General features: G+C 39.4%; 1 protein-coding gene across 2 annotated transcripts in view; it reads right to left on the minus strand.

The window, feature by feature from the left end:
* Positions 1-16,124, minus strand: part of epb41l5 (erythrocyte membrane protein band 4.1 like 5) — a 293,140-nt gene that overhangs the window by 70,919 nt on the left and 206,097 nt on the right. Inside the window, exons 19-20 of one of the 2 annotated variants that reach the window (XM_042066156.1) lie at positions 10,218-10,328; positions 9,914-9,972 (exon numbers count right to left, since the gene is read on the minus strand). In XM_042066156.1, coding sequence (XP_041922090.1) covers positions 9,914-9,972; positions 10,218-10,328 — 170 coding nt within the window. Of the gene's footprint in view, positions 1-9,913; positions 9,973-10,217; positions 10,331-16,124 lie in introns of both variants that reach the window. The other variant, XM_042066163.1, reaches the window with a different exon arrangement.

The raw sequence follows: 16,124 nt of genomic DNA on the forward strand, positions 1-16,124 counted from the left end.
ATAACGTGCCGTGATGCTTGTTGCCTCTGTGACAGCTCAGAAATATCACTATGTTTTTAAACCTACTTATTTTTTTTACAAGCAAACTTTTAGCATGATCTTCAAATTCATTGTTATGCTATAGGCTATGTGCATCATGCGAATGAAAGATGGAAAATGTGTCATAGTACAGCGGTTAAGCCCTCAAATCAAGGGGAATTGTGCACTTTTTGAAAGAAACATGAAACTTCTACCATAAGGTTTATTTTCAGATTGGGAGGGAAGTCAAATTTGACCTCTGAGGCCCGGGAGAGGTCAAATCCAAGATGGCCGCCAATAATATTCAAAAGTGCCTCACGTTGGAACCAAACACAGTAGAAAAACACTTAAGGTGCCATTTCCCACTTACTTTTGGGTGCCCATTCTGTATCTGATAACTTTGAAACCACCAGAGTTCAAGAAAATGCATTTATGTAAAGGTCAAGGTAAACAAAACATCAAAATATTCATTTTTTATGTACCCTATGTACCCTAATTCATTTCTTTGTTGTCCCTGTATGAAGGACATTGGACCAGCTCTCATGATAGCCTGTCAAACTGACAGTGATGCCATGCACTTAATGTGAGCAGCACAAGTAGTGCGCAAAGAGATCCTTAATTCATCTTTCTCTTTTGACGGGTCATTCAAAGAAAACTGCCAGCAGAGGGCTGTGCCACCATCTCTCTTGGCCTTCATCAACATGGTACTTAATGGTACAAACATTGAGCATCAGTCCACCACAAAACCTGCCCTAACAATCTCCCAATTGATAGTCTTAACAGTAAGGAGTAATTAATTAAGTAGTAATTAAAGACACAGCCTTATATTAACATGCTAGCTACAAATGTGTTCAAGGCCGGTTGACTGGCTATTTAAAGGGACACCAGGTAAGCCTGCTGCTTTTTCTCTACGAAACTCCCCCTCGCTCGGTCTGAAGCTCTTTTCCTTTTCTTTGCGTCTTCTGTCAAGGGTTTTCGCTGCTTCTTCGCCGGCTCTGCCATACACACGTTTGCAACAATCTCTAGCGTTTCGTTAGCCTGCCTGCTTCGGTCAGCGGGTAAGATACACTGAACTTGCAAGCGGGATATTCTTCCTACAGGCAATAGGGGCGGGCAAGAGAGTCTTCACTCGCCCTGTAACGAGTCATTTAACCATATACCGACTTAAGAAGATGAGTAATTAACACGAAAACGTACCTGGTGTCCCTTTAACTAGGCTACTCTGTATGTTACATTACCTTGGTACGTTACATTACATGGTACGTTACATTACATGGTACATTACCTATTTCAGCCATAACAAATTTCACATTACCAAGCTGACATATCTACAATATACTCTGTTCAATCATTAAACTAGCTTCAGCTCACATAAATGTTCCAGACTATCTTCTAGTTTAGCTAGGATAATTATTTTGATCAATGTCCATGATTTTTACCTCAAAAGCTAACTACCAAGGAAAACTCCTTCCTGGCTATCGTTAAATTAATTTGCAACATGAATAATATTATGTAATTATGTAATAATATTGTTTGTTCATAGTCAATCTGTTTACCTGTTAGAATATGTCGGTTGAAGTGCTCTCTACATTGTGCGTACTGTGGCCTGTAGCAACAACTCTCTAAAGCAGGGTTTTTTCAACCAGCGGTGGTATGTGAAAATGGTCTAGGGGGGGGTCACCTGTGGATAATTCTGTGCTGTGAAGAAATGAAATTAGCCACAAATCTCATGAAATAACAACTAATAACTGAATAATACAGCGACAACAAAGAAATGAATTGGGATACATAAAAAATGAATATTTTGATGTTTTGTTTACCTTGACCTTTACATAAATGCATTTTCTTGAACTCTGGTGGTTTCAAAATTATCAAATACAGAATGGGCACCCAAAAGTTAGTGGGAAATGACACCTTAAGTGTTTTTCTACTGTGTTTGGTTCCAACGTGAGGCACTTTTGAATATTATTGGCGGCCATCTTGGATTTGACCTCTCCCGGGCCTCAGAGGTCAAATTTGACTTCCCTCCCAATCTGAAAATAAACCTCATGGTATAACCTAACTATGGTAAAAGTTTCATGTTTCTTTCAAAAAGTGCACAATTTTCATGGTTACCCGCTGTACTATCAGTTGTTCGGAACACACGGTGAGACAAAATAAAAGTTCACATTAAGCCTACAACTTTGCATAACATTTCCAATAGGCCAGTTAGCACGTTAGCCAGCCTTTTGTGTAAACTGGGCTGTTTATGTTGTTTCACAGACTTTGGCTTGTGGGTAGGCTAGTTAGTTCGCTAGAATTAATTAGACTAATAGACACAGTCTCCTGAATCGCTTTTTGTTGCACAGCCAAAATAATTCCCACACGCTTTTCTAGCTGCGGGGCAGAGCAGTAGAGACTGATAAAGGCCACTGCATTCTCCATCACGCCCGGCATCTTTTCAAGTTAGCCTACAAAATCAAAAGTCTTGCGTTGCTATGACATCAGGTTTGAGTGTATGGCCCGTTCATTTAAAAATGCCCTTGTTGTGCTACACGATAAAACAGTGGGTGCATTATTTCCACAATATTCATATTCTCATGTTTTAATCATCACGATTATCACAAAACCGGTATATCGAGACACCCCTAAATGCAACTTATAGTCCGGTGCGACTTATAGTCCGTAAAATACGGTAGTATTATCTTTGCAATTGATGCCCTTGTTAACATGCTGGCTTAGTAATACAGTAAGTAAAACACTTGTAGTGGCCATATTTGAGATCTTGCACTGAGTTTATGTTTGGAGTATATATGAATGCATATGTATGACTAAATGTATGGATATCTATGAATGGATAAATGAATGTATATTTATGACTGAATGCGTGGATGCTTGTGGAAGTAGGAATTTGTGATGCTTATGGAAGTAGGTGTTTGTAAGGCATGTATGGGAGAACAGAAGAATGTATGAAGGATGCATTATAGAGAATGGTAATTTGCAACATTTCGGAGGATGTTTTAAGTTCAGGTTTTTAAGCCAATTTCTTTTAGCCTCGTCATCATTGGGCAGTGGATGGAAGCTGTACATTTCAGACACAAACACGGCTTTCTTTTTCGGCTTGTGGTCAAAACACTCCAATTTCAACCAATTACTACAGTGGGTCCCAGTTAAAAATTGACACTTCATTCACGATCATGGTGAATGGTGAAATGTAAGTACAACTGCAGCCGCTTGGGGGCAGCATAGTCCGCTGTGGAGTTCCACGGTCGAACCAGACGGCGCATTCGACAGCAAGGGCTGTGATTGGCCGAGTTTTCAGTGCGTTTCTCTGTGTTTTTAGCAGCCCCTGCAACATGCTAGTCCACTGTAGCCTAAGCCTTGTACATAATGTTAAACATAGTTTTGGATTCAGTGGCAAGATTTCTTGATTGTACAGTGTCTGTCTCTCAGTAATGTTTTACAATGAGAGCTTCGTCAGCTGGCAGTAGGCTACTTTGTCGGTAGTCATGAGAAGTTCGCTTGCTAACGGAACATAAATATGCTGCCCAGAAACCTTGTGAATAGTTCTGATTTTTTTTACTACACTAACGAGGTTGAAATATAGACTTTGCCTACAGCATCTCCTTAACAGTAATGTTAACAAAATGACAGCATTCATATGACAAAGAAAAACGAATTCGGTCACTCAAGACTGTGCCACAGCAACCAGTGTAGGCTACAGTCCTACCCAATAGGCCTACTCGAAGCAGATAGCGTTGTCTGACGGTCGAGTGGGTTAATGCACGTATTTCCAGAACAGGTCTGCAACTTTCAGGTAGTTCTGAGTTCGAATCTAGGCAGGAGCAGAGCCATATAAAGGCCTAGGCCTATTGTTATCATTTTTTGCAAGGTGTTGCTCCTGGCAATACTTGTTTATAAGACGTTTGGTGATTAATTGATAGCTGTTTTTGGGACACGTTAAACGTTCTTTATAATGAGCGCATCCGGGGAGTAAAACGACTGTTACGCGCTGTTACAACTGTAGGCTACAATGATTGCAATACAAAAATATGCGCGTGTTAGTTTAGTTAGTTTTGTGATGTTTTGTACTTTTGCCTCATGTGTTTTCAGGTTTGAGGGCTTTTTTGGCAAGATTGACCTTGGTTAGACTCTGCATATGTTATTTCTCCGTATGGAAAATAAAGTCAATTTTCGACACACGTCTGTTATTAGTTCAATAACAAGTGTTTCTTGTTAAAACATGTGACTAGTGAAACTCAAATGATTTTAGAAATATTTAGCCAAAGCCAAAATGTGTTAGAGAAGGAGAGACGCCGGTGCAGCTCAGATGTCTTCTTAATTTTCTTTATTCTTTAGTAAAAGGTGCAGAACATTATTAAACTTTGACTAACGTTTCGATGTTCGTTAGTCAAAAACATCGACACATCGAAATGTTAGTCAAAGTTTAATAATGTTCTGCAGCTTTTACTGAAGAATAAAGAAAATTAAGAAGACATCTGAGCTGCACCGGCGTCTCTCCTCTCTAAAATATCTGTCCTGGCCTGGTTGCAACGGATTGTGGCCAAACGACAGAAGCGCGGAGAACCCTCCTTTGTCTTCCAAAAAGTGTTACTTTGTGCCCCACGCTCCCCCACTGCTTGTGAAAGAAGGGGATGGGGGAGGGGGGCTTAACGTGAAAAAGCTTAATGTCACAAAACGGCAACGAGTCGTTTTAGGCTACAGGCCTTCATAATGGTAGGCTACAGGAAGTGGGGGGAGGGTATGGGATGACCAGAGCCGTCATCTATCGTCTTTCCATGTCGCTCGTTATAAAGCCTATCGACTGCCTTAACAGATAGGCTTTGCTCTTGGGTTTGGCCTTACAGCGAACTCAATGCTCTTGTTGCTTGCAGTTTGTTAAATAAAGCGATGCAGATTACATTATTTATTTCTGATTAATTGCGTCTTTTGATGTATTTTGCAACATTTGCTTGTTAGGCTGGGCTACTGTCAATGTCCTGTACAGGTCAATGTTCAACAATTGCTGGTGTAGGCCTAGGCTATTAATCAATTAGGGACTGTTCATTATTTATTTAATTAAGGGGCTACCGGAGGAGTTTTGGGAGCGTTAGTCAAAAAAGACGTGACCCTCCCTCACCAGCAAGAATTTTTTCTATGACCCTCCAAAGTGATTGAGAAAAAACGCATGATCCTCCCCAGTCCCAACAATTTATTGATGCCTTAGGCTACTGGGTCAATTTGGGAGCTTGCATGCTACGACTCCTTCCTTGAAATGCCTTGAAAAGGCTGTCGTTTGCACAATTTCACAAATAATCACCGGGACCGAAACAAACCTGTCAACTTTTCCCGGTTTATCGCGTATTTTAACTTTTTCCTCGCTGTCTTAGGAGGAGCTGCAGGGCCGTCGCAAGGGGATGCGAGGCCCTGTGCGAACTTGACAGATGCAAGGCCCTTTTCACTTACGTGCATGAAATCATGCGATAGCTTACTTTACACATAGCCAAGGCTACCGTCGGTGTATTTTAATAGTAGCCTAGTCTAATAAGCTACACCAGCTTGCCTTTAAGAGGGGAAATTCAATTGTATAGCCTATAACATTAGCTGAGTCACATATTTGGCCATATGGTGTTTATCATAGGCTACATCACGAAACCAAATAGTGTAACAAAGGCGAACACTTTAACAGGGGGAATTCATTGGGCATGAATCATTGTGCTGAACGGTATTTGTCAATGAGCAGAAACACACACGACATTCAAACTATTGATAAGATGTACTGGTCTGTATCTATAGGCTAACATTGGACAAATAAATGACACTGACTCGCCATATCCTGACTCAGGAAAAAAAATCATTTCTTGCTTTGCCGCAAACTCAGCAATGAAATCATAGGCCAGTTTGCAGGTAGCCTAACGTCTTTTTCATAGAAGGGAGAGCCCAGTCTCTCCTGTGACATGGAGGTGCGCAAATAGTTTTTAAGCCTGTTCAACTTCGAAAAGCTTCGTTCACCCGATGCCAGTCACTGATCGCAATTTCAAAGTTCGGAAAGCTTCATCTTTTTAAGTTTTAAGTGCAGTGGCCCATATCTGCCCCCTTTGGAATTATATCTCGAGCCTATTATAAGGTCCAGTGCGTTATATCCTGGGATTCGGATGTGCTCAAAAAGAAAAGAAAAAACACTTTTTTATAGATGGTTATGAGGAGCAATGTGAGAGAGAAATTTGATGATCATTGATCGTTGTTTTGGGACGTTAAGCCTTTTCCATAGGCGTCAGTGAAGGAGATTGAAGAATGACCATTTTTTTTATACGAAAATATTTCTTAACTACAAAAACTCAGTGTCTAAAAACTCAGTGTCATTCAGACTCAACCCTCTTGTTGTTTTATTATCTTTTTCGTTGTCGTTTGAACGTTGGCAAGCAGGCATGTTGCGGTTGCAATTTAAGTGAAATTTCTACAGTAGGCCTACAACATGCTGTTAGGCTGGGATACTGTCAATGTACTTGTACAGGTAAATGTTCAACAATTGCTGGTGTACAGGTTATATAATCAATTAGCTAAATCATTTGTCCAGCTGTTTAAACATTTTTTCGTGCTACATTCAAACGCAAAAGGTGCTTTGATATATTTTTCGTTTGAACGTCGGCAAGCAGTCATGCTTTGGTTGCAATGAATAAGGATAATTGCTTTTTTTTTGCATTATTTTGAATATGACTCGCTCCAGTCTCAACAGCACGTACTTTTTCCACACGCTTAGTTCTAACACACATAGGCCTATCCCCTCTCGCTTTCTCTCTCTCCATCCCTGCACACGGTGCTTTCTTAAAGGAGCTGCACCATTTTATTTACAACAATTGCATCTACATTTTCATATTAGAATGTTTTGTCAAGTGTAAGCTTAAACTACCGTGATCAATTTAAGTTCCCGTGCCCCCGCTGCGTCATGGAAGCAGTAAGTCAGTCACATCAAAAATAGTAGTGGCACCCAAGTGACACCTTGTGGTTGTTTGTGTCAACTGCAGTTTGTGCCATTTCTGCTGAGAAAATGGGGATCGTGATTCATGAAGGAACCCGTCCAAACTTAACGGGGACCCACTGTACATCCTCGAACAGCACACATTGTTCCCAAGCTTTTTAAAGCCATAATATTATTCAGCAACAGAGTGACTATACAGGGATGTGATTAGCCTGTCAGCTGATCAGCTAAAAACGCAGCTGAGGCGACACAAAAATAGGAAATGTGGCCCACAAACGATCCCTAGTAACCACCCCAGGAAACAAATTTTCCACAAAAACAAATCACGCTGAAAGGCCTATATGATTCTAACTGTCTCACTAAATTGCATTATCCACACTCAATTCTCACTGGTATCTGCTAGACAACAAGTACCAAAACATGATTAGTTCATAGATTTCACATGTAAAATTCATTTTATACAACCCCACCTCCATCTTGCCTGTTCATAATTCTGAGAAATTCTTGATTGTTTGTGTTATGTTTATGTTATGTGTGTGTGTGTGTGTGTTTGTGTGTGTGCCTGCGTATGTGCCTGTGCATGCAAGCGTACATATGTCTACTGTGTGATTCATACGTATGATTACTGTGAATGTATGTGTGTGCGTGTGTATCTGTTTGTGCACATGTGTCCACATGAAATGGGTTAACATGACCCCTGGAGGCAAACATACGGAAAAAAATGGTCATCCTAGGCCCTACAGTTCTCAAGATATTCACAGAGAACTGTGTCTGCCCTACCCTCCTTTCGGGGGTCCAGTACAGCGGGGGGGGCTACAGATCAAAACAAAAAATGACGGTCTTTCAGTGTCCCGGGAATCCTTGTTGGTGTACGTCACTAAAGGTACACATAAATTATTTTATTGTAAGGCCCCCCATGAACGAAAGTACACAAAACTTGGCATGCATTCGGAGGGTGTCATAATGATCCTACACTTTAAATTCGTGCAGTTTTGACCTTGTCAGCCAGAGATAATGTGATGAAAACACCTAATTTTTTGTGGTAATGGGATGGGTTGACATGCCCCCTTAAGACCAACATACATAAAAAAAGGTGGACCTCCTAGGCCCTACGGTTCTCGAGATATTCACAGAAAACTGTCTCCGGCCACCTACAGGCCAGTTGGTGTATAGTAACATAAATTAATTTATTGTGTGGCCCCCCATGAACGGAATTCCACAAAACTTGGCGTGCATACAGAGGGTGTCATAATGATCCTACACTTCCAATTTCGTGCAGTTTTAACTATGTTAGGTCACAGATACCTTCAATTACAACACCTCATTTTTATTTTTTTGTGTTTAACTAGGTGGCGCTATAATGAAATGAGTGGTTATGGAATGGGTTGACATGGCCCCTTGAGATCAACATACAAAAAAAAAATGGTCCTCCTAAACCCTACGGTTTTCGAGATATTCACAGAAAACTGTGTCTGCCCTACCCTCCTTTCGGGGGGTCCAGTCCAGCGGGGGGGCTACAGATCAAAACAAAAAACGATGGTTCCATGCTATCCATGTGGGGTTACATGCCCACCAAGTTTCGTGTACCCCGGTCTTTCAGTGTCCCGGAAATCATTGACGGAAATGTGGGCATGCGAAAAAAAAAAAAAAAAAAATCTGATCAGCTTCGCTGTGCGGCGGTCATAATAATGGCTCTTTCAGTAGCCCAAATGTTTAATGAAGGGCCTAAATTTCAGCACGGGATTGCGGGTATTGCGCATAATTTATTTAAGTCCTGCTAAGTCCTTAACTCTAGTCATCATAATGCGAGAAATTCCCGCACACATTTTACAGCGCTGTCGGATAACGTTAATCTAATAATGGAACGGTGTGAATGCAGGACTATTGACTGGACAGACCAACTTCTGACTTTGCGGGTGCCTCTCTCTCCCTCTCAGCAGGAATTGTCACGCTGAAGTCAAATTATGCTAGGTGCTTATACATCAACTGCTAACCGACAGGAAAGGAAAACAAAAGTTTAGCGATTAGGAACTGTCAGGAATTTTGCAAACACAGAAGCATGACAGACTAGAGTGGCCATGAGACACAAGGGAACATGGATGTGTTCTCCATTTGAGGAACGTTATAATCGATTGCGGACGTGCACAGATAGCTACAGACATGGAGCGCATACGGTAGTAGGCCTACTTTCACTTTCTAGAGTGCACATTCATTATGTGAAAGATGCTTTATACCAAAACAGCGATCAAATATTACTAAATTTATAATGACGTGTCATCACAAACACTTGTTCTACTAGAAAATCAAAACCAAAATCATGTAAGTGAGGACTATGTTAAGCATTGTTCTTATTGACGCCTGTAATAAGGAAAATGCTTAACATCGAAGACTTTGTTCTTAATAGATTTCGGTTTGTAAAATGTAGGCCTATGCCCCATCCCCCACAAACTGCATTAATCCCCCTATGTGAAGCACTGAAGGGGGGAATTCACCCTCATTTTGAAAAATGTATTTTAAGCCCTGTACTGTACCTTTGTTCTTTAATTGTTTTAACCTTGTGTTTGTGTTTCCCAGTGCCCAAAACAATTTTCTCCTTGGGATACTTTAACTTTGTATGTACACTACTGGTCAAAAGTTTTAGAACAATTCAAGCAGTGAATGAATAGCTTGAAATGGTACAAAGGCCAGCTCCATGCACAGCTTAATAGTGGTCGTAGTAAGCAAGCCTCAGTTTCAACTGTAAGGAGAAGACTTCGAGTTGCAGGTTTGACAGATCAAGTTGCAGCAAGAAAGCCATTGCTAAGACGTCAGAATAAGAAAACGAGGCTTGCCTGGGCCATGAAACACCGCCAATAGACTACTAGAAGACTGGAAGAAGGTGTTAAAAATTGAAAGTACAATAGTCTGAGAAATCCATAATACAAAAACACAATTCACCTGGACACAATCTCTCTCTGTCTCATATTTTCCTCAATTCCGGTAACAACATCTTCCTCCTGCAAATACAAAATGCAATAACAGATGGGGAGAGAATAGATTCAATTTACAACAATGACACTTACAAAACATTTTTCTGAATCAGTTGACAAACCTGTTTAACCTACATTTTAACACTTTTGTGCTGTTGTATGAGTATGAACTATGAGTAACATTACAGCAATAGAATGAGAAACTTTAAAAATAAAACATTTCTGAGTGGATGCTGCACTCATAGAAGGTGAGAAAATGAAAAATCTGTTACCTTCAAGGTAGCCTCAGCCTGTCCTTTGGAACACTTGTGGTCATCTAGGGGCCTGATCATCAGACTACTATTCATAGTATTCTGAGATTCACTAGACCTTCTCACTATGTCCTGAAATACAAACAGTTATATCTTATTTTATGCATATGTTGCTTGATGTTGATGCTGAAAAATGCATACCGTATTTTCTGGACTGTAAGTCACACTTTTTTCATAGTTTGACTGGTCCTGTGACTTATAGTCAGGTGCGACTTATATATCAAAATATATATAATTTAACATGTTCTTAAATGTTAGTCAGTATGAATTGACATGAACCCTACATGAAACATTACCGTCCACAGCCGTGAGAGGGCGCTCTAGGCTTGTAGGGCGCTCTAGATCGGGGAGCTTGGTGACCTTGCGACAGGTCAGAAATTTTTTCGTACTTAAGCACAAAAGTTACAGGGGGTTCGGGGGTGTCACCACCAGGAACATGTATTAAAATATTGTTATTTAAATGCACAAGTTCAGCGCACTTTCAGTCAGATTAGGGCTTGCACTGTGCCTAAAACACGCGTGCATACCGTAAATCCTCAAATTATGGCCGGATTCTATTTATAAATAAATGCCAGGCCCCAATGAAATAAAAGTGGTCTTCTAAATTGTTTTATATTGTTGGTTGGTTTAATACTGATGCCAATGAAAAGTCGTTGTCCTACACTGGGTCTCCAACACATTGCTCTAAAGCTACCAGTCACTTGCCGCTGAGAGGCTGAAGCAGTACTAGCCTACATTTAAACACAATTGTTGCCGCGAGGCAAAAAAAAAATCAATACCGTAGGCCTACGCAATAAGGTTTCCATTACAGCACAGCACACATTCAATGAATGAATAAAAGTGAATGCCTTGTCTCTCAATAAACAGTGGGTGGAAATCCTGACACTCTTTCTACACTACATGAAACTTAATAGTGAACCATCAAATACCCCCCAGATTTCAATGCCCATCAGTTCCAACATTTAACAATATAATCAAGCCAAACCAAAAAATAAATCCCAAACCAAACCGAAGATCTTCTGCTTTTGATAGCCTACCGTTATGCCACACCAAATGAAACGCATGTCTCACAATAAAACGCACATACGAAATAAAGGCCTGCCTCGATTGCAAGCCTGTGCTTTGAGCAGCATTAAAGCAATGGTTTGGAGTAATTTCACCCTAGGGTCCTTTGCACCATGACCCTGAGCCAAACACCCTCCCAGAACCTGTTTTCCCTTGGTCGAACCCTGGTTGAGTAGCGCTGTCAGAAACGAATGACCTTCTGCAGGCATAACGGAACCAACTTAGTATCTCGTAAATTACCCCACTAATAATGCCCTGAATGGTACGGAACTTCCCATGGAAGATTTTTTTTTTTAAATGACCCTTTAAATGATGACTTCTGGTGAGTTTTGTGAAAAGAGAAGGATGGAGAAGAAGCAACTTCACACAGAGGCTTGGGCTTCAGGGCCCCCTGAGCTCTTGGGCCCAGTAAGCCCATTCAGTAATCCATCCCTGGACCTGTGGTATGACTCCATTTGTCTTCAAAATGTATACTTTAAAAGAAATTACAAACTAGAGTATCTTTGATAACCTCTCTTATCACAAAGACACCTTCTCAACAACTTTTCTGTTCAATCTGGACCAGCAGAATTGGCATTAAGATCCACCGGACATTCCCCTTGTCTACCCCGTTAAACTTCAGGCCCTCGTGTTTTGCTGAATGATATTTTACTTAGCAGATCACCCTAGTAGATAACCGAGTAGATAATTACAGTCTCTAGAATTGTAAGTTAGAATGTAAACTGGGCCACAGATGGTAAGCACAATTAGCTTAAAACTATCTAGTCTAGTATAACCTAAAACTAGCTTAATTACTGATTTTTTGATTAATATGGATATTAAGAGAATAAATCATTATGCAAATACTTTTACTTTTAATACTTAAAGTACATTTAAAATCAGGTGCTTGTTACTTTTACTTAAGTAGGGTTGTCATTGTGGTACTTTCACTTTTACTAAAATAAATATTTCTCTGCTTATTTGTACTTCTACTTAAGTACTGAGTTTCAGCACTTCCTCCACCACTGCCTCTATATTACACAGAATGTGGTTCTTTGACTTATAACTTACACCTGAAGATTTTTTTTTTAACTAAGGCTTAGACTCATAGGTTTGGACCTATAGCCTAATAAGATTTTGTCTTTTAATTTATATTTCATTATGCTGGCCCACAGTTGCAAGGGTGGTTTTTCCGCTCACAGGTGCTAGGGGGACGGCCACCATTCAACCCGAAAAAATTCATATAACCATTCCAATGACTCTGAAGCTGGTAAATTAAGGTAAATTAAGCTAAAAAACTGCCATATTAAGCTAAAAACCTGCATAGTGTGCCTTTAAAGACTAAAAAAAGGCCCTGTAGTAAACTGACTCCATGCGTGAAGTGGTGTGAGAGCTCTGCACTGGCCCAGAAAATGGGATGGTGTGTATGTAAATTTCAGGGTGTTACAAAAAGGTACAGACCAGAGCCAAATAAGGTGGAGTCCCAGACTTTTTGTCACGTATGAGTTTTTTTGCGATTCGGCCGTTTTACAGTGGCAGTTTCAAGTTGTGAGATTTGCATATGAAGGAGGTGACAATGGGATTTTGAAGTTCTTTGTATGTCTATTTTACCCAACTAATTCAACTATGCCAAGGTAAACTCGGTTTCACATCCTACAACCCCTTTAATGGTGGAGAGGTTAAGCTCACATAATGACCAAAGCATGACATTTTGTTCAGTGTTTCTACACACCTTGAAGTTTATTTTCAGACGTTGAGGCACTTCAGATCTGACCTCTGGGGCTATATATTTACTGTATAACTGTATTCATTCCAGAATTCTACTGTTAAGATTACATTAACTGCCATTCAAACTGGTTGCTTGAATTCATTATGACAGTATCAAATGGAACCTTTACTTGGCAACATTCTAATCATGTGTGAGTACCGAAGCCATGACGTAGGGTTGTCAAGGCAGCAATTTCAATGGATCTAAACAAATCAATCTAACCATTGAAATCACCATAGCGGTGGCTTTCTTAATCTATTTCAATAATTTTACAATGTTTTGAAGACGTTAGTATATTTTTTTACACTCTAGGAATCACATATTACAACATACTATTATTATATTATATATAATTATATTCAATACCAACACGATCAAATTCATGACTAGAGAGTTTTATTAGAGTGCATGAAAATGCAATCTACTGTTATCCGATTTCTTCTTATTACAGTGCACTGTAGTGTTCTTCCTAGGCTTCTTATTACAGTGCATGAAAATGCACTGTACTGTTCTTCCTAGGCTTCTTATTATTATTATTACAGTGCATGAAAATGCACTGTACTGTTCTTTCTAGGCTTCTTCTTATTACAGTGCATGAAAATGCACTGTACTGCTCTTCCTATGCTTCTTCTTATTACTGTGCATGAAAATGCACTGTACTGTTCTACCAAGGCTTTTTAGAGTGCATGAAAATGCACTCTACTGTTATCCGATTTATTACAGTGCATGAAAATGCACTCTACTGTTATCCGATTTATTAGAGTGCATGAAAATGCACTCTATTGTTATCCGATTTCTTCTTATTATAGTGCATGAAAATGCACTATACTGTTCTTCCAAGTCTTCTTATTATAGTGCATGAAAATGCACTATACTGTTCTTCTAAGTCTTCTTATTAGAGTGCATGAAAATGCACTCTACTGTTATCCGATTTATTCTTCTTATTACAGTGCATGAAAATGCACTGTACTGTTCTTCCTAGGCTTCTTATTACAGTGCATGAAAATGCACTGTACTGTTATTCCAAGGCTTTTTCTTCTTCTGATTATTACAGTGCATGAAAATGCACTGTACTGTTCTTCCTAGGCTTCTTCTTCTTATTATTATTACAGTGCATGAAAATGCACTGTACTGTTCTTCCTAGGCTTCTTCTTATTATTATTATTACAGTGCATGAAAATGCACTGTACTGTTCTTCCTAGGCTTCTTCTTATTACAGTGCATGAAAATGCACTGTACTGTTATTCCAAGGCATTTTATTATTAATATTATTACAGTGCATGAAAATGCACTGTACTGTTCTTCCTAGGCTTCTTATTACAGTGCATGAAAATGCACTGTACTGTTCTTCCTAGGCTTCTTATTCTTATGCTTCTTCTTATTACAGTGCATGAAAATGCACTGTACTGTTCTTCCTAGGCTTCTTCTTATTACAGTGCATGAAAATGCACTGTACTGTTCTTCCAAGGCCTTTTATTACAGTGCATGAAGATGCACTGTACTGTTATTCCAAGGCATTTTATTATTATTACAGTGCATGAAAATGCACTGTACTGTTCTTCCTAGACTTCTTCTTATTACAGTGCATGAAAATGCACTGTACTGTTCTTCCTAGGCTTCTTCTTCTTATTCTTCTTCTTCTTCTAACGCATTTAATGCAGCTTCAACCGTTTAACGTAGAAACTTCATTCAAACTATGTTACGTAGGTCTTACTTAGGACATGGGTGCTATGTATTTTTCAACTTTGTAACTTTTATACTTTTTAAACTATTAATTAAAAACTAATCAAAATTTCCCCATTGACTTAACATTATGATTATGACATCACAATACGGCCGTTAAGCAATTAGAATCCTATGGCAGGTGTTCGGGCCACCTGGACCAACTGCCAGTCTCAGGCTTTAAGCATACAAACTGGCCCTATTAAGACTACACATCCTGTTCAACTGCTTCCTCTGCCAAAAACTGTTTCAAAATAAAAGTCCTCACTACAATATTTCACTGTTAAACAATTCAACCAGAGAGGGTTAAAGCGGAGCGAGAGGCGCAAACGTTCGACAATTTCCGCGTTCGATTATTGCAAGGGGGAGGGGGGGAAATCCCCCTTTATGCAGACCAGAGTAAACCCTCGCTGCACTAATGTCAATGGAGACTTGTGGAATTTTACCAATAAATTGGTCATTATGTCTTTCTGGATTTGTTGAGGGTTTTTTGGAAAATGTTGTCATAATCTGTAAGTGTTTGGGATCATTTCATTTTTTTTTCATCATCAGATCATTTTTTTAGCGTTCGGATTTGTAATAAATAACTTAATATCAGACCATGTTGCTGCCAGTTACTGTCCGGTTGTTAGCATGCTAGCTAGCCTCTTAGCTAAGGTAACATTTTAAACGGAGAAGTGTAATTTCTTTGAAATGACAACTAGCTGAATAACATTACTGACATTAGTTAAAGTGGATAGTTTATACTCAAGTGAATTTGCAACAGTATATTAAGTTTAAGCGAAGTCCTTCAACTACTAGTCACTTGTTAGCGCATAGCTGTATTGCCATAGCTACTCCCATCCACTTGTATAGCATTTTAAGCTTTAAGCTTTAAGCTTTAGCTAGCTCAGTTCACATGACTAATTAAATTATTCATATCATGTCCTAAAGAATGATTCATTGGTATCAGACATGATTATAGACAATAATACTGTGAACACAATTATGTTGATCTGTTCTTATCGCTTATTAAGAGAGAAAGTTTATTTAGTGACGTAAGGTGACACTCCCACTTATGCAGACCGGAACTGTCCCGTTTTGCTCCCATAGTAACGAATTACGTTGCTCTATCTTGCTAGTAATCAAGGATCTTTGATTCAACCCTTTAAACTACTGAACTTTTTAACTGTTCAGCCATTGTAACTGTTACTTGTCATCAACTATGACTCCTACCCACTGTAGCTAGTTAGCTAAGTTAGCTAAGTCACATGGTTAGCATAGTTAGCATGCTAGCATGTTAGCATGCTAGTTAGCATTTTTAACAAAACTGCTTAAAATGATTAGCTAAGTTA

Source organism: Alosa sapidissima, chromosome 2 (genome assembly GCF_018492685.1).
Source record: "Alosa sapidissima isolate fAloSap1 chromosome 2, fAloSap1.pri, whole genome shotgun sequence".
NCBI classification, from domain to species: domain Eukaryota; kingdom Metazoa; phylum Chordata; class Actinopteri; order Clupeiformes; family Clupeidae; genus Alosa; species Alosa sapidissima.